General features: G+C 42.5%; 1 protein-coding gene across 9 annotated transcripts in view; it reads left to right on the forward strand.

Moving 5' to 3' along the window:
* RAP1GAP (RAP1 GTPase activating protein) overlaps positions 1-23,390 on the forward strand; it is a 150,617-nt gene that overhangs the window by 20,981 nt on the left and 106,246 nt on the right. For 2 of the 9 annotated variants that reach the window (XM_063436649.1, XM_063436661.1), the window contains exons 1-2: positions 5,285-5,328; positions 16,925-16,960. In XM_063436649.1, the coding sequence (XP_063292719.1) occupies positions 5,285-5,328; positions 16,925-16,960 (80 nt within the window). Of the gene's footprint in view, positions 1-5,284; positions 5,329-12,319; positions 12,426-16,924; positions 16,961-23,390 lie in introns of those variants that run through there. The other 7 variants (XM_063436659.1, XM_063436660.1, XM_063436650.1 and 4 more) reach the window with 6 other exon arrangements.

Genomic DNA, 23,390 nt, shown 5'->3' on the forward strand with positions numbered 1-23,390 from the left:
GGGAGAAGATGGAAGTTTAGGCAGAGGAATGAAGTGTGCCATCTTAGTGAATCTGTCAACCACGGTGAGGATAACAGTCTGTTTTTTAGAGATAGGTAGATCGACAATAAAGTCCATGGCCAAGCAGGACCACGGCTTCTCTGGAACTTCTAAGGGGTGCAGGAATCCACAAGGAAGCGTATGAGGTTGTTTGGTCTTAGTACAAACCTCACATGCAGCGATGAAATCTTTAGTATCCCTACGTAAAGCAGGCCACCAGAAATCCTTAGAGATCAACGCAAAAGTCTTGCGAATACCAGGATGTCCCGCCATCTTGCTGTTATGGAAACACTGCAACAGTTCCAGTTGAAGAGCAGGAGGAACGAAATGTCGACCCACAGGAGTCTGTCTAGGTGCTAAATGTTGTAGCTTAACGATCTCGGCCAGTAACGGAGAATGAATCCTGAGATTCGTATTAGCAACAATATTGCATTTCGGAACTATAGAGGAAAGGACCGGCTCAGGTACAGTAGAAGGTTCATACTGGCGAGATAAGGCATCGGCTTTAGAATTTTTTGAACCAGGTCTATAAGTCAGCACATAGTTGAAGTGAGTCAGGAATAAGGACCAACGAGCCTGCCTAGAGGACAGGCGCTTAGCCTCCCCAATGTAGGACAAGTTCTTGTGGTCCGTCAGGATAGTAATAGGATGTAAGGTTCCCTCTAATAAATGTCTCCATTCCTTTAAGGCTTTAATGACTGCTAAGAGTTCTCTGTCGCCGATGTCATATCTGCTCTCAGGACCCGAAAGTTTCTTAGAAAAAAAACCACATGGGTGCAATGGTTTATCTACCCCCAATCTTTGTGACAGAACCGCCCCTACTCCTGTCTCAGAGGCATCGACCTCGAGCAGGAACGGTAAGGTCGTATCCGGATGGACTAGTATTGGAGCAGAAGCAAAAAGTTCTTTGAGACTCTTGAAAGCAGCTAGAGCATCAGTAGACCATGTCTTAGTATCCGCCCCTTGTTTGGTCATATTGGTGATGGGCGCAATAATAGACGAGTAGCCCTTAATGAAGCGTCTATAATAATTAGAGAAGCCAATAAATCTCTGAATAGCTTTGAGTCCCTGAGGTAATGGCCAATCTAAAATAGACTGGAGTTTGTCAGGATCCATCTTAAAGCCCTCCCCAGAAATCACGTATCCAAGAAAGTCTATCTGGGTCTGGTCAAAACTGCATTTCTCAAGTTTACAGTACAAACCATGTTGTAAAAGTTTGTGTAATACCTGTCTGACTTGTCGATGGTGGGTCTCAATCTCTTTAGAGTGTATGAGTATGTCATCCAGGTAGACAATAACACAATCATGTTGAAATTCCCTAAGAACTTCGTTAATCAAATCTTGGAAAACTGCAGGTGCGTTACAGAGACCAAAAGGCATGACCGTATACTCATAATGACCATAGCGGGTATTAAACGCTGTCTTCCACTCATGGCCTTGCTGAATTCTCACCAAGTTGTACGCCCCTCTGAGGTCCAACTTGGTGAAAATCTTAGAGCCCTTTAACCGATCAAAGAGTTCTGTAATCAAGGGGATAGGATAGGCATTCCTGATGGTTATTTTATTCAACCCTCGATAATCGATACAAGGTCTGAGTGACCCATCCTTCTTCTTAACAAAAAAGAACCCAGCCCCGGCAGGAGATGAGGATCTCCTGATAAATCCCTTGTCTAAATTCTCCTGAATATACTCCTCTAAAACAGCATTCTCTTTAGTGGATAGAGGGTATACATTGCCCCTAGGAGGCATGGTACCAGGTAATAGGTTAATTTTACAATCAAAGGACCTGTGTGGAGGTAGAGTATCAGCGTTCTTTTTATCGAATACTGCCTTTAAGTCCATGTACAAAGGAGGTATCTGTCTCTCTTTAGGTTGGGTAGTAGTGTCAGGTGTGTAAATTACAGCCAAAGGGAATACCTTCTGTAAACACCTCTCCTGACAACCCTGACCCCACGAGAGTATCTCCCCTAACTCCCAATCGATAGTAGGGTTATGTCTCTTTAACCATGGATACCCCAGGACTATGGGAACGGAAGGGGACGAAATAAGCATAAGAGATATACTCTCCTCGTGTAAGATACCAACAGACAGGCTCATGGATATAGTCTCACGAGTAATAACAGGCTCGAGTAGTGGTCTACCATCAATGGCCTCAACGGCCAAGGGGGTCTCTCTTAACTGGGAAGGAATAGTGTGCTTAGTGGCAAAGGCTTGATCGATAAAATTCTCAGCAGCGCCGGAATCTATCAATGCCACGGTCTTAAGTACTTCCTTCTTCCATGTTAAAGAAACTGGTAGTAAAAGCCTGTGATTTTTGTAATTATGCGTAGAGGACAAAATAGAAACACCCAAGGCCTGTCCTCTAGAGAAACTTAGGTGCGGGCGTTTCCCGAGCGAACAGGACAATTCAGGCGTAAATGACCTCTGACTCCACAATACATACACAATCCCTCCCTTCTCCTGTACAGTCTCTCCTCTTCTGAGAGATGAGTATTGCCTATCTGCATAGGTTCAGGAATTAGTGAGGTATTGGACTCAGGACTTAGAAATGCGGGTGCTAATTTAAAGGCAGGTCTTAGGTTCCTCTCTCGAGTGTTCTGTCTTTCTCTTATACGTTCATCAATACGAGAAATGAACGAAATTAAGTCCTCTAAATTCTCTGGTAGCTCCCTAGTAGCAATTTCGTCAAGGATAACATCTGATAACCCGTTCAAGAATACATCCATATAAGCCTGTTCATTCCACTTAACTTCTGACGCCAGAGACCTGAACTCTAGTGCATAATCCACTAATGTTCGGTTCTCCTGTCTCAGGCGCAACAGTAATCTGGCTGCATTGACCTTTCTACCAGGGGGGTCAAAAGTTCTTCTAAAAGCAGCTACAAAGGCAGTATAATTGTATACCAACGGGTTATCGTTCTCCCATAATGGGTTAGCCCATCTCAGAGCTTTCTCAATGAGTAAGGTGATAATAAACCCAACCTTTGCCCTATCAGTAGGATAGGAGCGAGGTTGCAATTCAAAGTGAATGCTGATCTGGTTTAAAAAACCACGACACTTCTCAGGTGACCCACCATAACGTACAGGTGGAGTAACACGGGAAGGGGCACCTACAGTAGCTACCTCTAGGCCTGAACCCACAGGGGAAATAGGAGTAGGACGCGTCTCCTCTGGAGGATTATTAGCACGAGACAACAATGCCTGTAGTGCTAAGGCCATTTGGTCCATTCTGTGTTCCATGGCGTCAAACCTGGAATCAGAGGAACCAACCTGACTGTTTGTACCTGCAGGATCCATTGGCCCTGTCGTAATGTCAGGATCGGGACAGGGATCCAACACGCAAAGTACAAACAGGTACAGGATACGTATACCGGTCCTTAGAATGGCCGGGCTAACGTACAGAGAGTATAGAGAATGGTCAGAGACAAGCCGAGGTCGAGGGAACGAGAAGACAGGTAAGCGAGGGACAAGCCGGGTCAAGGATAACGGAGGTAAACAGAGTAAGGAAACAAGCCGAGTCGAAACCAAAAGGATAACTGAGAAACACCAGAGCACTGTGTGACTAGACAGGCTAGAACCACGACAGGGCAATGAGCAACAGGGCGAAGTATGTTTAAATACCCAGGCTAGAGAGGATAGACACGCCTCCGACGAAACCTGATTAGTCTGTCTCGGACTGAGTGACAGGTCGTTCCGGATTGGCGTGATGACGTCGGCCTCCGGGCACCATGCTACAAAAGGAAGAGACTCCCTCGCGGCCGGCGTTTGTGTGACCGGGTCGACCGCGAGGAACAGAGGAAACATGGCGTCCGGACGGATGAACGTCTAAGTCTCTACCTCTCTCGGAGGTAGAGACTTCAGGTACCCTGACAGGAACCCAGCACTAGCCTGTAACAGACTAGCCATTAGAGATCCAAATGTCCTTCGTGGACTCCCTAGACTTTATTATGCCCTTGACTATGATCACTATAGTTAAATAAATGATGAGGAAAGGATGGTGTGATGGCAGTGAGCTGAACATTTACTGATGGATAAATTACATACATGTGGACAGGACATGCTAGGTTACATTCATGTGGACAGGACATGCTAGGTTACATACATGTGGACAGGACATGCTAGGTTACATTCATGTGGACAGGACGTGCTAGGTTACATGCATGTGGACAGGACTTGCTAGGTTACATACATGTGGACAGGACGTGCTAGGTTACATACATGTAGACAGGCCATGCTAGATTAAATACATGTGGACAGGACGTGCTAGATTACATACATCTGGACAGGACGTGCTAGGTTACATACACGTGGACAGGGCGTGCTAGATTTCATACATGTGGACAGGACGTGCTAGGTTACATACATGTAGACAGGCCGTGCTAGATTACATACATGTGGACAGGACATGCTAGGTTACATACATGTGGACAGGACTTGTTAGATTACATACATGTGGAAAGGACGTGCTAGGTTACATACATGTGGACGTGATCTATTGTGACTATATGAGATAAAGTTGATGAACTAGTGCAAGAAGGAATAAGTGTGTAGAAAGGTAAGACAAACGGGATTATTCAGTGATCTAGGAATTAAAACACAGCATTGCACATTTTAGGCCACAATAGTCAAATTAGAAAAATTATCCAAATCAGCTTTACCTGATAACCCTGAGAGAGAGAGAGAGAGACAGTGACAGCAGTAGCAAGACTAAGAGATTGATAGCAGCCGGTAAGACTGAAATATTGACAGAGAGAGATATAGCAGGAGGAAAAACTTAGAGATTGATAGAGAGAGAGAGATAGCAGCAGGTGAGACTGAGAGATTGACAGAGAGCGATAGATAGCAGGAGGTAATATTGAGAGATTGATAGAGAGAGAGATAGCAAGATGTAAAACTGAGAGTTTAATACAGAGAGAGAGAGAGATAGATAGCAGCAGATGAGACTAAGAGATTGACAGAGAGATAGCAGGAGGTAAGACTGAGAGATTGACAGAGAAAGCGCGAGATAGAGATATAGCTGGAGTTAAGACTGAGAGATTGATAGAGAGAGATAGCAGCAGGTAAGACTGAGAGATTGACAGAGAGCATGAGAGAGAGAAATAGCTGGAGGTAAGACTGAGAGATTGACAGAGAACCAGCAGAGCAGGCTCGCCCGGGGAGGGTGGATCCAGCCTCTTGCTTAGGGGGACACAGAACTCAGTCATAAAGATTTGACTCAGAGCTCCGGACTGGAGAGAGATCTCATAATGACCCACAGAAAGAGGAGCTTCTCGCTCGGAGCTTATGGAGTGTAAGTATGTCTTTATAAAGACTATAGCAGGGCTTGCTAATATCTGTGTGGTTACGCCATGTCAGCAGATAGTCCCAGGGATTAACTACTCCATAGGAGACTTTACATGGATCAGACTATATGCGGAGTAACTGTGTATAAATAATAATAATAACTAGTATTTATTTAGCGCCTGAATTAACCAAATCGGCAGCTGAATAGTAATAGATGTTATTATTACCCAATTGGTGGAACTCATTTCCTCAACCTTGGAAAGACGAAGGGCTGAGTGGACCCTGCCGGGATTTTAAACCTGCTTTGTAATCAGCAAATTTACCAACTGAGCTACCTCACTGGCTGAAACACTGCACTGCACTGTCAGCATGCATTTCATACTACTTCACTCACTGCATATCACACTGCATCACACAGTGCATCGCTCACTGCATCGCTCACTGCGTCATTCACTGCGTCTCATAATGCATCTCACACTGCATCGCTCACTGCAAATCACACTGCATCGCTCACTGCATCACTTACTGCGTCACTCACTGCGTCTCATAATGCATCTCACACTGCATCACTAACTACATCTCACACTACATCACTAACTACATTTAACACAACATCACTCACTGCATATCTCACTGCATCACACAGTGTATCGCTCACTGCATCACTTGCTGCGTCACTCACTGCATCTCATAATGCATCTCACACTGCATCACTATCTACATCTCACACTACATCACTAACTACATTTAACACAACATCACTCACTGCAAATCACACTGCATCGCTCACTGCATCACTCACTGCATCACTTACTGCGTCACTCACTGCGTCTCATAGCAGGAAAAATGTGTGACTTTGACAATGGCCAAATAGTGATTGCTGGGTCAGAGCATCTCCAAAATGGCAAGTCTTGTGGGTTGTTCCCAATATGCAGTGGTTAATACCTACCAAAAGTGTTGCAAGGAAGGACAAATAGTGAACCGGATTCAAGGTCATGGCCGCCCAAGGCTCATTGATGCATGTGGGGAGCGAAGGCTAGCCTGTCTGATCTGATCACACTGTAGCTCAAATTGCTAAATAAAACTTACTGCTGGCCATGATAGAAAGGTGTCTGAACACACAGTGCATCACAGTTTGCCGCTGGTGGGACTGTGCAGCCGCAGACTGGTTAGAGCGCCCATGATGACCCCTGTCCAATGCCGAAACCATCTTAAATAGAGGTGTGAGCGTCAGAAATGGACTATGGAGCAATGGAAGAAGGTTGCCTGGTCTGGTGGATCACATTTTCTGTTAGATCAGGTTGATGGCCAGGTGCTTGTGAAGACGTTTACCTGGGGAAGAGATGGCAGCATTAAGGTATTCAAAACAATGCTTGGTTTCAGATATAACAAGGAAACTGTTTCCTAGGCAATTTAAATAGAATATTTTGGACAGATGAGCCAAACCAAATTCATCAAAATAATGTATCAAGTCAATTGATTGCCAATATGCTTGATTCCTTAAACACTTAAAAAAAATAAGTTAATGCTCTCGGATTCAATTCTTATATATGCCCCCATCTAAATTCTCCAATATAATATGAAATATATGGATATATATAATTGGAGGCAATCAGGGATAAATAGAATTGCCGATCTATTTGAATACAAAACACTGCTTTGTATTTTGTAGAGATACTTTTCGTTATTTAAGAATTAAAAACTATTTAAATACAAAAAAATGATCCACGAACATTCTATTTATTGGTATTTAGATAGATTGGCATCTAAAGGCCTAATAACCAGAACTCTTAAATTGTTGGAAGGAGAGTCTGATGCCCAAAAAATCCCTTCCATTATAAAATGGGAAGTGGATCTCAATATATCTTATACCCCATATGAATGGTATCAAACCACTATTCAATTTAAATATATACATTGTATCTCTCTGTTAGAACTTCATTTAAAGATTATATATTGGTGGTACTTTGTTCCGTCAAGGTTCATAAAATGTATGAAGCATATTCACCTTCATGTTGGAGATAAAAAAGGAGATAGGTACGGTATTTCATATTTGGTATAGTTGTGATATACTGAAAGATAATATAGTTGGTATATTTTGGATTTCAAATTTTATTCCGGTCACTATAGCTCTTACACCTTCACTTTTTCTATTTAATTTAGATTTTCCCCTAATGGAGAAAAAATATAAATACCGTATTTATCGGCGTATAACACGCACTTTTTCCCCCTGAAAATAGGGGAAAAATCGTGGGTGCGTGTTATACGCCGATATCCCATAATTACTTACCTGTCCTGAAGCGTGGGCCGGCTTCACAGCGCGCACCGCGGTACAGGAACTTTAATTTAAGGTTCCGGTTTCCGGCGGGACTGAAAGGAAGTGTGCACAATAGTGTGCACACTTCCTTTCAGTCCCGCCGGAAACCGGAACCTTAAATTAAAGTTCCTGTTCCGCGGTGCACGGTGTGAAGCCGGCCCACGCTTCAGGACAGGTAAGTAATTATGGGAGGGGAGGAAAGTACACTATGGGAGGGGAGGGGAGGGGGAGGAAAGTACACTATGGGAGGGGAGGGGGAGGAAAGTACACTATGGGAGGGGAGGAGGGGAAGTACACTATGGGAGGGGAGGAGGAGGAAAGTACACTATGGGAGGGGAGGGGGAGGAAAGTACACTATGGGAGGGGAGGGGGGAGAATACTATGGGAGGGGAGAGGGGAGAATACTATGGGAGGGGAGGGGGGGAGAATACTATGGGAGGGGAGGGGGGGAGAATACTATGGGGGGGAGGGGGGGGAGAATACGAGGGGAGGGGGGGAGAATACTATGGGAGGGGAGGGGGAGAATACTATATACTATGGGAGGGGAGGGGGGGAGAATACTATGGGAGGGGAGGGGGGGAGAATACTATGGGAGGGGAGGGGGGAGAATACTATGGGAGGAGGGGGGGAATACTATGGGAGGAGGGGGGAATACTATGGAAAGGGGGGAGAATACTATGGAAAGGGGGGACACTATGGGATGAGGGGGGAATACTATGGGATGAGGGGGGGAATACTATGGGATGAGGGGGGAAATTTCCTGGAATTTCTTTCTAAAAATGAGGTGCGTGTTATACGCCTGTGCGTGTTATACGCCGATAAATACGGTACCTAATCACCCATATTCTCTTTGCATAATGGGATAGCCATAGCCCGTAATTAGAAATTAGCCAACCTCCTATATGGCAAGATATAATTAACCAACTAGATTATCAATATTTAATGGCGAGCAACTTTATTGCCATATCTGGAAAATATACCTAATTTTTATGGAACCCTTATATAGGAATAAGGGAAATTTATCTTAGATAAAAGAAGTTAGAAGACAGGGGATAAGATAGGAAATGAAATGGAGAAGTAGTATAAAAGGAGAGAAAAAAGTTAAGGAAAAGGAGACTGGGGAAAAAGGGGAAAGAAAAGAAAAAATGGAAAATAAACCTTGGAGATCCATGACAACACGTCTTCTCTCGGGCCCTGGACACCGCAGTCCTATTTTTTATGTTTATGTTCATTTGTATAATTGTTTTTACATTTGCCTTAAATAAAGAAAATACTGTGATGATGCGACTGTACGCTTACTTATTACTACATATTATTATTTCTTGTATTTAATGTATCACATGCCAAATATGTAAGGTACTTGGATGTACTAAATATAAGGTACAATGTGTAAGGTATTTGGATGTACTAAATATAAGGTACAATGTGTAAGGTATTTGGAGGTACGATATATAAGGTACAATGTGTAAGGTATTTGGATGTACTAAATATAAGGTACAATGTGTAAGGTATTTGGAGGTACGATATATAAGGTACAATGTGTAAGGTATTTGGATGTATGATATATAAGGTATATGAATGTGTAAGGTATTTGGATGTACGATATATAAGGTACAATGTGTAAGGTATTTGGATGTACGATATATAAGGTACAATGTGTAAGGTATTTGGATGTACGATATATAAGGTACAATGTGTAAGGTATTTGGAGGTACGATATATAAGGTACAATGTGTAAGGTATTTGGATGTATGATATATAAGGTATATGAATGTGTAAGGTATTTGGATGTACGATATATAAGGTACAATGTGTAAGGTATTTGGATGTACGATATATAAGGTACAATGTGTAAGGTATTTGGATGTACGATATATAAGGTACAATGTGTAAGGTATTTGGATGTACGATATATAAGGTACAATGTGTAAGGTATTTGGATGTACAATATATAAGGTACAATGTGTAAGGTATTTGGATGTACGATATATAAGGTACAATGTGTAAGGTATTTGGATGTATGATATATAAGGTACAATGTGTAAGGTATTTGGATGTATGATATATAAGGTACAATGTGTAAGGTATTTGGATGTACAATATATAAGGTACAATGTATAAGGTATTTGGATGTACGATATATAAGGTACAATGTGTAAGGTATTTGGATGTACGATATATAAGGTACAATGTGTAAGGTATTTGGATGTACGATATATAAGGTACAACGTGTAAGGTAATTGGAGGTACGATATATAAGGTACAATGTGTAAGGTATTTGGATGTACGATATATAAGGTACAATGTGTAAGATATTTGGATGTACGATATATAAGGTACAATGTGTAAGGTATTTGGATGTACGATATATAAAGTATATGAATGTGTAAGGTATTTGGATGTACGATATATAAGGTACAATGTGTAAGATATTTGGATGTACGATATATAAGGTACAATGTGTAAGGTATTTGGATGTACGATATATAAGGTACAATGTGTAAGGTATTTGGATGTACGATATATAAGGTACAATGTGTAAGGTATTTGGATGTACAATATATAAGGTACAATGTGTAAGGTATTTGGATGTATGATATATAAGGTACAATGTGTAAGGTATTTGGATGTACGATATATAAGGTACAATGTGTAAGGTATTTGGATGTATGATATATAAGGTACAATGTGTAAGGTATTTGGATGTACAATATATAAGGTACAATGTGTAAGGTATTTGGATGTACGATATATAAGGTACAATGTGTAAGGTATTTGGATGTACGATATATAAGGTACAATGTGTAAGGTATTTGGATGTACGATATATAAGGTACAATGTGTAAGGTATTTGGATGTACGATATATAAGGTACAATGTGTAAGGTATTTGGATGTACGATATATAAGGTACAACGTGTAAGGTAATTGGAGGTACGATATATAAGGTATATGAATGTGTAAGGTATTTGGATGTACGATATATAAGGTACAATGTGTAAGGTATTTGGATGTACAATATGTAAGGTATATGAATGTGTAAGGTATTTCGATGTACGATATATAAGATACAATGTGTAAGGTATTTGGAGGTACAATATATAAGGTACAATGTTTAAGGTATTTGGATGTACTAAATATAAGGTACAATGTGTAAGGTATTTGGATGTATGATATATAAGGTACAATGTGTAAGGTATTTGGATGTACGATATATAAGGTACAATGTGTAAGGTATTTGGATGTACGATATATAAGGTACAATGTGTAAGGTATTTGGATGTACTAAATATAAGGTACAATGTGTAAGGTATTTGGATGTATGATATATAAGGTACAATGTGTAAGGTATTTGGATGTACGATATATAAGGTACAATGTGTAAGGTATTTGGATGTACGATATATAAGGTACAATGTGTAAGGTATTTGGATGTACGATATATAAGGTACAATGTGTAAGGTATTTGGATGTACGATATATAAGGTACAACGTGTAAGGTAATTGGAGGTACGATATATAAGGTACAATGTGTAAGGTATTTGGATGTACGATATATAAGGTACAATGTGTAAGATATTTGGATGTACGATATATAAGGTACAATGTGTAAGGTATTTGGATGTACGATATATAAGGTACAATGTGTAAGGTATTTGGATGTATGATATATAAGGTACAATGTGTAAGGTATTTGGATGTATGATATATAAGGTACAATGTGTAAGGTATTTGGATGTACAATATATAAGGTACAATGTGTAAGGTATTTGGATGTATGATATATAAGGTACAATGTGTAAGGTATTTGGATGTACGATATATAAGGTACAATGTGTAAGGTATTTGGATGTACAATATATAAGGTACAATGTGTAAGGTATTTGGATGTATGATATATAAGGTACAATGTGTAAGGTATTTGGATGTATGATATATAAGGTACAATGTGTAAGGTATTTGGATGTATGATATATAAGGTACAATGTGTAAGGTATTTGGATGTACAATATATAAGGTACAATGTGTAAGGTATTTGGATGTACGATATATAAGGTACAATGTGTAAGGTATTTGGATGTACGATATATAAGGTACAATGTGTAAGGTATTTGGATGTACGATATATAAGGTACAATGTGTAAGGTATTTGGATGTACGATATATAAGGTACAATGTGTAAGGTATTTGGATGTACGATATATAAGGTACAATGTGTAAGATATTTGGATGTACGATATATAAGGTACAACGTGTAAGGTAATTGGAGGTACGATATATAAGGTATATGAATGTGTAAGGTATTTGGATGTACGATATATAAGGTACAATGTGTAAGGTATTTGGATGTACAATATGTAAGGTATATGAATGTGTAAGGTATTTCGATGTATGATATATAAGGTACAATGTGTAAGGTATTTGGATGTACGATATATAAGGTACAATGTGGGGGAGTGCGACTAGTGGCACAGTGTTTGCAGCACTTTGTGAGGACGTGAGTGGCATAGTGAGGAGATTGGTACAGATTGAGGGGATTATCGGAGTGCAGCACAATGATATCTATGTCCAGCGTTTAATAATGAGAGAACTGGGAGCTTAACTCTCCCCCTCATATCAGGCCAGAGCTTTGGAAAGTAGGGCACGCTCTGTGTGGGCACCGCAGGGCATCCATTCCTGCCTCTCTCTGTCAGTCGGATGGCAGCACTGTGAGTGTGCTTGGGGATCCGGGAGCTGAGTGAAGCCTTGTTTTCAGAACACATGCTTGGGTGGCGACTCCACAGAGATGTGAGTGTGTGGAGGGTGAGTGGGGAGGGCCTGGGTGCAGAATCTTACACAGACTGGCATTTATCTTGGTCTGCGTCACACTGACCCCAATGCCATGCTAAACACAGGATTTCCTCGTAATGTGGCTGCGAGGTGGGAAAAACATTCTGTAGCCCTGTGGGTGCATTGGAATTATTGCTGATTTTCATGGTATTTCCTGTCCTATTAGCACGTCTAGTCAGGATTTTGGGTAAGTAAAGCAGCTGGTAATTCAGGGGTACACAGATGGCAATTTGAGGTCCAGGGGGACATATATCTGGTAATTTGGGGTACCGGGGGATATATATCTAGTAATTTGGGGTTCAGGTGTGTGCAGATGTCGTTTCATGCTGCTGATAATTCAGGGTTCTGTGGCATGCAGTAAGTAATGAAGGATTTAGGAGTTGTGCAGCTGGGATGTGAGGGTTTAAAAGGGTACACGGCAAATTATAATTTAGGGATCAGGGGTTATGCAATTGGGAATTTGGCATTCAGCGGCTGTGAAGCTGTGGATTTGGTGTTAAGGGGTATTCAGCTGGTAATTGATAAATGCATTGAACTTATATTTAGAATTTATAAGAGATTTTTAAAGTGAAAAAAATGGGGAAAGAAAAGAAAAAAGGGAACAAGTATAGTAGTTACTGTTATATAGGAGATAAAAGGTCACTTGCAATTATTATTTTGTGTGTATGTTTTTGTATATGAGAAAAATTCAATTAAAATATATAATATTTTTAAAAGAAAATCTTTATTAATTGAATTTTGATCCATTACAACAAGAGAGATTATAAGCACTCTGGGCAGTAGTATAAGTAACAATAATGCAGTTAGAGACATGTGGAGTAAACATAAAGTTATCACACGTGAGGTACAATATTAGTGGGAGTGACACTACGTGTGCCGGTGATCAGTGCGAGAAAGCAGGAAAACACACATAAAAGGAAGAAGAGGGGATGAAAAGAGGATAATTCCTCTACGGGGACTATGACCCACACCATTATGGGAGAAGCGGACATTCTATCCATGATTACAAAATGTTAAAGTATCTTTACGGAGAGTCATGTAATGGAGGTGTGAGTTGTTCCATGTCCTAACCTCCGTCAAGATATTGTAATGTTCCGTATGAGATGGTAGTGTTGGTTTGTCCCAATGCTGAGCTAGGGCTCTTCTTGCCGCCAAGGCCGTTGCAGAGATAAGCTTAGTTTCAGCCTCCTCAAAGCCTTTGATGGGCTTGGAACGGAGAAAGGTCCATGGATCAAGGTGGATTGGTTTATCCAGGGCCTGGCCACAATGCCAGACTAAAGTGGCTGTCCAATCCCTAATTCAGGAGTAGGCCATCTTCGGCATCTCCTCCTGCCAGAATCTTTGGCTTTTAGAGTATGATTGGAGATATAGTCCACAACATCTGGAATGCCAAACGTTGCTCACCCCTAGGTTATTCTGATAGTAATATAGTGTATTTACTGTATTGTATATTACTGCTACATATTGACATATTGAATATCACACCTTAATGTTAAACGTTTGATGGACGTGTTTATTCATTAAATTATTATAATGAATTGAAATCTGAAGTTTAGGACAAATTTGGCAATTTAAAAAAAGCCTCCAATTCTGTTATAGATTCTGTTTTTGTCTAATTTTTGCAATTGAGTTTTAATTTCACTGCAGTTTTGGTGTTTTAGTGAATAAACTGTTGTAGTTGTAGAGTTTTTGGAATGTGGTTATTTTGGCTTATAATTAGAAATTTCCTGCAAATTCTCAACAATTCCCTGGCTCACTGAGTTGTGTCCCAGACACAGCAAGGCGAGGGAGAATCGAGGATGGATAAAATGTTGTCTCTCAGCCTGTTCAGACTGGAATATGTTTATTGCATCAAATATCTTAATGGATGTAAAAATAAGAGCCAGTACATTAGTTGCTGGGATACTCATCTCATTATGCAAATCCTGCAACATCTGGGATGACAGCTATGCGCTGCTCCCAGCTACCAGAGAGACATGTCGAAATGGCCCCCTATACTGAAACATAGAAACAGCCGTACGTTCTGTATGGGAAGGCGGACGCACGTTCTGTATGGGAAGGCGGCCACACGTTCTGTATGGGAAGGCGGCCACACGTTCTGTATGGGAACACGGCCGTACGTTCTGTATGGGAAGGCGGCCGCACGTTCTGTATGGGAAGGCGGCCGCAAGTTCTGTATGGGAAGGCGGCCACACGTTCTGTATGGGAACACGGCCGTACGTTCTGTATGGGAAGGCGGCCGCACGTTCTGTATGGGAAGGCGGCCGCACGTTCTGTATGGGAACACGGCCGTACGTTCTGTATGGGAACACGGCTGTACGTTCTGTATGGGAACACGGCCGTACGTTCTGTATGGGAAGGCGGCCGCACGTTCTGTATGGGAACACGGCCGTACGTTCTGTATGGGATCACGGCCGTACGTTCTGTATGGGAACACGGCCGTACGTTCTATATGAGAACACAGCCGTAGGTTCTCTACGGGAACACAGCCGTACATCCTATGCCGGAACGCAGCCGTAGGTGATATACATTCTGTACAGGAACACAGCCGTACGTTCTGTACGGGAACACAGCCGTACGTTCTGTACAGGAATTTTGCTGCCGTACATTCTGTACGGGAACACGGCCATACGTTCTTTACAGGAATGTAGCCGCCATACGTTCTGTCCTGGAACACGGCTGTACGTTCTGTACAGGAATGTAGCCGCTGTACGTTCTGTACTGGAACACGGCCGTACGTTCTGTACGGAAATGTAGCTGCCGTACGTTCTGTACGGAAATGTAGCTGCCGTACGCTCTGTACGGAAATGTAGCTGCCGTACGTTCTGTACGGAAATGTAGCTGCCGTACGTTCTGTACGGGAATGTAGCCGCCGTACGTTCTGTACGGGAATGTAGCCGCCGTACGTTTTGTACGGGAATGTAGCCGCCATACGTTTTGTACGGAAATGTAGCTGCCGTACGTTCTGTACGGAAATGTAGCTGCCGTACGTTCTGTACGGGAATGTAGCCGCCGTACGTTCTGTACGGGAATGTAGCCGCCGTACATTTTGTACGGGAATGTAGCCGCCGTACGTTTTGTACGGGAATGTAGCCATGTGTTTGTGCAGGAATGGCCATATTTTCTGTACAGAAACCCAGCCGTCCACCCTGTACAAAAGCACAGCTATAAGTTCTGGGCAGGAACACAGCCGTCCGCCCTATCTCATAAAGCAGCCATATGTTCTGTACAGGAACGTAGCTGTCCACCGTGGACTACCCTGTGCAGGGGCAGTAACGTCCCCTCCACCCGTATGCACATTGATTCCTTTATAAATAAAACATTTAACCTCTCCAGTGCTGGAAAAGTGGTTTGCCGCGCAAAATCCATATTATACAGTATCAGATTTTGCTCTGTACAGTCCCCGATTCCCCCCTTCCCTGGGCATGAGCAGATTATTTGCTTTCTTTCAGATTTGATTTGACAGAAATAAGGTCCACGAGCGTTTATTTGTAGACATGCTGTTTATCAGAGTTTCCCGGCAGCAAACTGGCAGTGAATGACAGGTCCATATGTACGGCAAGACCCGACACAATGTTTATTTTTGTTGCTGGTGATATGACAAGATACACAGGTGTATAGCAGATTGTCATGTTTGGAAAGCGACTGTAATATTAAGCAAGCAAAATGGATGCAAAACAACAGAACTGTGCAGTTAAAGGGAGAGTAACGCTTTAACTGAGAGGAACTTCACATAACACAATGTTAGTAGATACGGATTGTAATTAAACATGCTATTTATAATTCTAACTCTGCATATCTGTAATGCAACCCACCTCACTTTAAGTATTATCCACTAGACATTCGGCACTCCAAATGTTGTGGACTACGTCTCCCATAATGCTCTTACCGCCATAATGCTTGCAAAGCATCAGAGGAGATGTAGTTCACATCTAGAGTGCCGTAGATTACCTATCCCTGCACTAGAGAGTCAATTGATGGCAATTCAAAAGTAAAGTCAAACTGATTCAGGGATATTTACAAAAAGTTAGAATTCAAAGTGAATTTCTAATTTAAGGCAAAACTAGTCAAACTGGGAGCGTAGATGGCTTAGATATGTTTTCTGGTTCTGCTATTTTTACCTTAAAACTGAATTTGAATTCTCACTTTAGTGCATAACTCTCTTAGATTTTTTTGGCACACAGTCAGACTGATAAATCAGAGTCTGAGACTTTTCTCAATTCCCTATTTTGGCCTAAAATAAAACTGGCAAAGTCAAGTTGAAAAATCAATTTGCAAATAGATTTTAGGCAGGAAAATGTGTCTACAGTAGGGATTCCTCAGGATAATTTATACATAAATACAACGTGAGCTCACACGAGGAAACAAAATGGCAGACGTGAATGTAAGTGATATATAATGTTTCATTGTTATGATGGAATGCTTTGGAACTCTGAATATCTTCCTGTTTATTGCAGGGCGGGCCAGTCAGCTGTCTCCCACAGACACCTTCGGTGAGTAGACTGCCAAGTTAAGAATGGAAATTCTACCGATTACTTTATAGTTCTGTGTTTTGATTTGCTGTGGTATTGATGAATGTAAGGTGCCATGTTTTGCCTTGTACTCTGGAATATTATTGTGTTGCATAGTAAACATATATATGTATACTGAAGTAAATTGGCCCCAATTAGGGTTTACTCCTGCACCCCTAGAGCAAACCCATGGTTCTCGTTTTCCTAAATCTGTGTGAGGACGGTTAAAGCTAGTCTCCAGTGAGCCCCGAGGGGACGTTAGCTGATGTGGGTAGTGCACCGGCGACCTCTGTCCTGGGTCTCACCTCCAAACCATTCAACTGGGCACAGAGGGGCCATTTTATTTACTGGAGGTGCGGCTGGGGTGTTAGTCACATACATTTTATATAGTTTCATGACCTTGTAATACCAGTTATTGTTATTTGGTGAATCATTAAGAGCAGCATATTTTCATGTACAAGCATTTATTCAGATCTCCTGAAAAGGAGTGAAATTTGGATAGAAAAGAGGAGCAGGTAGCTCTTTGTGTCCAAAGTAGAGACTGACACTCCTAAATAGAGACACTCGGGAGGTATAGGCCTTCAATGTATCGAGCGATGGTTCAGTCACCTGTGGGTCAGTGTTAATTTTAGTGGCAAATTTCAATTTAGTTTCAGTCTTAGTCTTTTGACTAAAAAGCCTTTTATTTTTAGTCTGTTTTAGTCATCTGAATTGTTTTAGTTTTAGTCGACTAAATATACTGGAGATTTTAGTCGACACAACGAAAAACTAAAGCCTCTATCTGTCTCTTTTGCCCCTTCCCCAGCCCCTCTGTGTCTCTTTGTGTCTCCCAGCCCCTCTAGGTCTCTCTCTCTCTCTCTCCCCCAAGCCCTGGTCTGTCTCTTTTGCCCCTTCCCCACACCCCCTGTGTCTCTTTGTGTCCTCTCACCCCCTCTAGGTCTCTCTCTCTTCCAAACCCTGGTCTGTCTCTTTTACCCCTTCCCCAGCCCCTCGGTGTCTCATTGTGTCCCCCAGCCCCTCTTCTTGTCTCTCTCCCAAGCCCTGGTCTGTCTCTTTTGCCCCTTTCCCACCCCCTCTGTGTCTCTTTGTGTCCTCTCACCCCCTCTAGGTGTCTCTCTCCCAAGCCCTGGTCTGTCTCTTTTGCCCCTTCCACAGCCCCTCGGTGTCTCTTTGTGTCCCCCAGACCCTCGTCTTGTTTCTCTCCCAAGCCCTGGTCTGTCTCTTTTGCCCCTTTCCCACCCCCTCTGTGTCTCTTTGTGTCCTCTCACCCCCTCTAGGTGTGTCTCTCTCTCTCCCAAACCCTCTATCTTTCATTGTGTCAGCAGCATGCAAGTGGAATGGGGCCAGCTCAAGCATCGTATCCACTGCAGCTTATCGTATTATTATAGCTCAGTGTATTATAACTGTTCATTATATTATTATGGCTCAGTCAATTTTTACATCGTATTGTGTTATTGCAGCTCATTATATTGGATTATTGCAGCTTAATGTATTATCTCAGCTCATATTATTGACACTTATATTACAATTACAGCTTTTGTATTATTGCAACTCCTTCTATTAGTACAGCTCGTTGTATTATCACAGCTCCTTGTATTATTGCAGCTCCTTGTATTATTACAGCTTATTGTATTGAAGCTGATTGTGTTAGTACAGCTTATTGTATTATTGCATATCCTTGTATTGTTACAGCGTATTGTATCATTGCAGCTCCTTGTAGTATTACAGCTTATTGTATTATTGCAGCTCTTCATATTACAAACTATTATATTACTACAGCTTATTGTATTATTACAGCTTATTGTATTATTGCAGCGTATTGTATTATTGCATATCCTTGTATTATTACAGCTTATTGTGTTATTGCAGCTCCTTGTAGCATTACAGCTTATTGTATTATTGCAGCTCTTCATATTACAAACTATTATATTATTACAGCTTATTGTATTATTGCAGCTGCTTGTATTATTGCAGCTCCTTGTATTATTGCAGCTCCTTGTATTATTGCAGCTTCTTGTATTATTACAATCTATTGTATTATTATAGCTTATTGTATTATTGCAGCTCATTGTATTATTGCAGCTCATTGTATTATTACAGCTCCTTGTATTGGTTATGGTATTAATAATCTTTGGCTGCAGTTTCTCTATAGTTTTTGACAAACTGTGTTTTAGAATGGGACTCTCGTAGCACCAAAACCCATTAATACCACTAATGCTCACGGCTGCATTTTCTGTAAAAATCCAAACGAATTGGGGCATGACAGAGGAATTAAAAATTTTAGGCAAAAATATTGGTGAAGGTTGTAGAATATTTTTTCAATTCTGATACTTCAAGCTACAATACGAAATTCCCTTTTGATTTCTGGCATTGCCCTGTTTAGTGAACAATATTTTTCCTTCTGGGTTATATGTTGGTGCCTTATAAATAATAATAATAATTTCCCATTTAGTTTAACAGATATCTCTATTTTTAGCTTGCGGCTGTACATATGTCATGTTATGTGAAAGGCTCGTTCAGTATAGTCAGTGATCAGGATTTTCCTCAGCTGAATTTAATATTGAGCTTGCAGTGTATGTAAAGCATGGATTGGAAGTGTAGGATTAACGGTTTACATTGTAGTATTTGTTGGATATAAATTGTCAGCCAGTATGCAGCAGTAAGGAGACATGACAGATCACATCAATTTATCTCTCATTTAACTGCACTATATCTCCTTATCTCTCGGATCACATCCTGCGCAGCTAGTGGCACAGACTGGATAAATAGACTCAGGGCCTGGACAGGAGCTCTCTGCAATAGAGACTTTATAGAGCATGGGCACACGGGCTGGGTAAGAGTGAGATCATAGAGCCACATAGGATGGAGAGATTAGAGAGCCAGGTAAAGGATTCGGTAAAGGAGAATCACAGAGCCTCATACAGGGGATGGATAGAGAGATCATAGGACCAGGTATAGGGGTGAGTAATGGAGAGTCACAGAGCCACATACAGGGGATGGATAGAGAGATCATAGGACCAGGTATAGGGGTAAGTAAGGGAGAGTCACAGAGCCACATACAGGGGATGGATAGAGAGATCATAGGACCAGGTATAGGGGTAAGTAAGGGAGAGTCACAGAGCCACATACAGGGGATGGATAGAGAGATTAGAGGGTCAGGTATAGGGGTAAGTAAGGGAGAGTCACAGAGCCACATACAGGGGATGGATAGAGAGATTAGAGGGTCAGGTATAGGGGTAAGTAAGGGAGAGTCACAGAGCCTCATACAGGGGATGGATAGAGAGATCATAGGACCAGGTATAGGGGTGAGTAAGGGAGAGTCACAGAGCCTCATACAGGGGATGGATAGAGAGATCATAGGACCAGGTATAGGGGTGAGTAAGGGAGAGTCACAGAGCCACATACAGGGGATGGATAGAGAGATCATAGGACCAGGTATAGGGGTAAATAAGGGAGAATCACAGAGCCTCATACAGGGGATGGATAGAGAGATCATAGGACCAGGTATAGGGGTGAGTAAGGGAGAGTCACAGAGCCATATACAGGGGATGGATAGAGAGATCATAGGACCAGGTATAGGGGTGGGTAAGGGAGAGTCACAGAGCCACATACAGGGGATGGATAGAGAGATCATAGGACCAGGTATAGGGGTGAGTAAGGGAGAGTCACAGAGCCACATACAGGGGATGGATAGAGAGATTAGAGGGCCAGGTATAGTGGTGGGTAAGGGAGAGTCACAGAGCCACATACAGGGGATGGATAGAGAGATCATAGGACCAGGTATAGGGGTAAATAAGGGAGAATCACAGAGCCTCATACAGGGGATGGATAGAGAGATCATAGGACCAGGTATAGGGGTGAGTAAGGGAGAGTCACAGAGCCATATACAGGGGATGGATAGAGAGATCATAGGACCATGTATAGGGGTGGGTAAGGGAGAGTCACAGATAAACATTCAGGGGATGGATAGAGAGATCATAGGACCAGGTATAGGGGTAAGTAAGGGAGAGTCAAAGAGCCACATACATGGGATGGATAGAGAGATCATAGGACCAGGTATAGGGGTAAGTAAGGGAGAGTCACAGAGCCACATACAGGGGATGGATAGAGAGATTAGAGGGTCAGGTATAGGGGTAAGTAAGGGAGAGTCACAGAGCCACATACAGGGGATGGATAGAGAGATCATAGGACCAGGTATAGGGGTAAGTAAGGGAGAGTCACAGAGCCTCATACAGGGGATGGATAGAGAGATTAGAGAGTCAGGTATAGTGGTGGGTAAGGGAGAGTCACAGAGCAACATACAGGGGATGGATAGAGAGATCATAGGACCAGGTATAGGGGTAAATAAGGGAGAATCACAGAGCCTCATACAGGAGATGGATAGAGAGATCATAGGACCAGGTATAGGGGTGGGTAAGGGAGAGTCACAGAGCCATATACAGGGGATGGATAGAGAGATCATAGGACCAGGTATAGGGGTGGGTAAGGGAGAGTCACAGAGCCACATACAGGGGATGGATAGAGAGATCATAGGACCAGGTATAGGGGTAAGTAAGGGAGAGTCACAGAGCCACATACATGGGATGGATAGAGAGATCATAGGACCAGGTATAGGGGTAAGTAAGGGAGAGTCACAGAGCCACATACAGGGGATGGATAGAGAGATCATAGGACCAGGTATAGGGGTAAGTAAGGGAGAGTCACAGAGCCACATACAGGGGATGGATAGAGAGATCATAGGACCAGGTATAGGGGTAAGTAAGGGAGAGTCACAGAGCCTCATACAGGGGATGGATAGAGAGATTAGAGAGTCAGGTATAGTGGTGGGTAAGGGAGAGTCACAGAGCAACATACAGGGGATGGATAGAGAGATCATAGGACCAGGTATAGGGGTAAATAAGGGAGAATCACAGAGCCTCATACAGGAGATGGATAGAGAGATCATAGGACCAGGTATAGGGGTGAGTAAGGGAGAGTCACAGAGCCATATACAGGGGATGGATAGAGAGATCATAGGACCAGGTACAGGGGTGAGTAAGGGAGAGTCACAGAGCCATATACAGGGGATGGATAGAGAGATCATAGGACCAGGTATAGGGGTGGGTAAGGGAGAGTCACAGAGCCACATACAGGGGATGGATAGAGAGATCATAGGACCAGGTATAGGGGTAAGTAAGGGAGAGTCACAGAGCCACATACATGGGATGGATAGAGAGATCATAGGACCAGGTATAGGGGTAAGTAAGGGAGAGTCACAGAGCCACATACAGGGGATGGATAGAGAGATCATAGGACCAGGTATAGGGGTAAGTAAGGGAGAGTCACAGAGCCACATACAGGGGATGGATAGAGAGATCATAGGACCAGGTATAGGGGTAAGTAAGGGAGAGTCACAGAGCCTCATACAGGGGATGGATAGAGAGATTAGAGAGTCAGGTATAGTGGTGGGTAAGGGAGAGTCACAGAGCAACATACAGGGGATGGATAGAGAGATCATAGGACCAGGTATAGGGGTAAATAAGGGAGAATCACAGAGCCTCATACAGGAGATGGATAGAGAGATCATAGGACCAGGTATAGGGGTGGGTAAGGGAGAGTCACAGAGCCATATACAGGGGATGGATAGAGAGATCATAGGACCAGGTACAGGGGTGAGTAAGGGAGAGTCACAGAGCCATATACAGGGGATGGATAGAGAGATCATAGGACCAGGTATAGGGGTGGGTAAGGGAGAGTCACAGAGCCACATACAGGGGATGGATAGAGAGATCATAGGACCAGGTATAGGGGTAAGTAAGGGAGAGTCACAGAGCCACATACATGGGATGGATAGAGAGATCATAGGACCAGGTATAGGGGTAAGTAAGGGAGAGTCACAGAGCCACATACAGGGGATGGATAGAGAGATCATAGGACCAGGTATAGGGGTAAGTAAGGGAGAGTCACAGAGCCACATACAGGGGATGGATAGAGAGATCATAGGACCAGGTATAGGGGTGAGTAAGGGAGAGTCACAGAGCCACATACAGGGGATGGATAGAGAGATTATAGGACCAGGTATAGTGGTGAGTAAGGGAGAGTCACAGAGCCACACACAGGGGATGAATAGAGTGAGCTCATCGAACCAAGTATAGGGGGTGGGTAAGAAGGAGATTATAGTCAGGAACTCCGAACAGGGTATATATTTAGAGAGAGAAACATGCACTGGGTATAGGTAATAGAGAGATCATAGAGCCGGGCATGGTGAATGGATGTCAGAGAGATCATAGAGTCAGGCATGGTGAATAGATAATAGAGGTCATAGAACCAGGCATGGTAAATGCATAATAGAGCCAGACATGGTGAATGGATTATAAAAGTCATAGAGCCAGGCATGGTGAATGGATGTCAGAGATATATGTACTTGTTCTTC

Source organism: Pelobates fuscus, chromosome 11, assembly GCF_036172605.1.
Source record: "Pelobates fuscus isolate aPelFus1 chromosome 11, aPelFus1.pri, whole genome shotgun sequence".
Classification (NCBI taxonomy): Eukaryota; Metazoa; Chordata; class Amphibia; order Anura; family Pelobatidae; genus Pelobates; species Pelobates fuscus.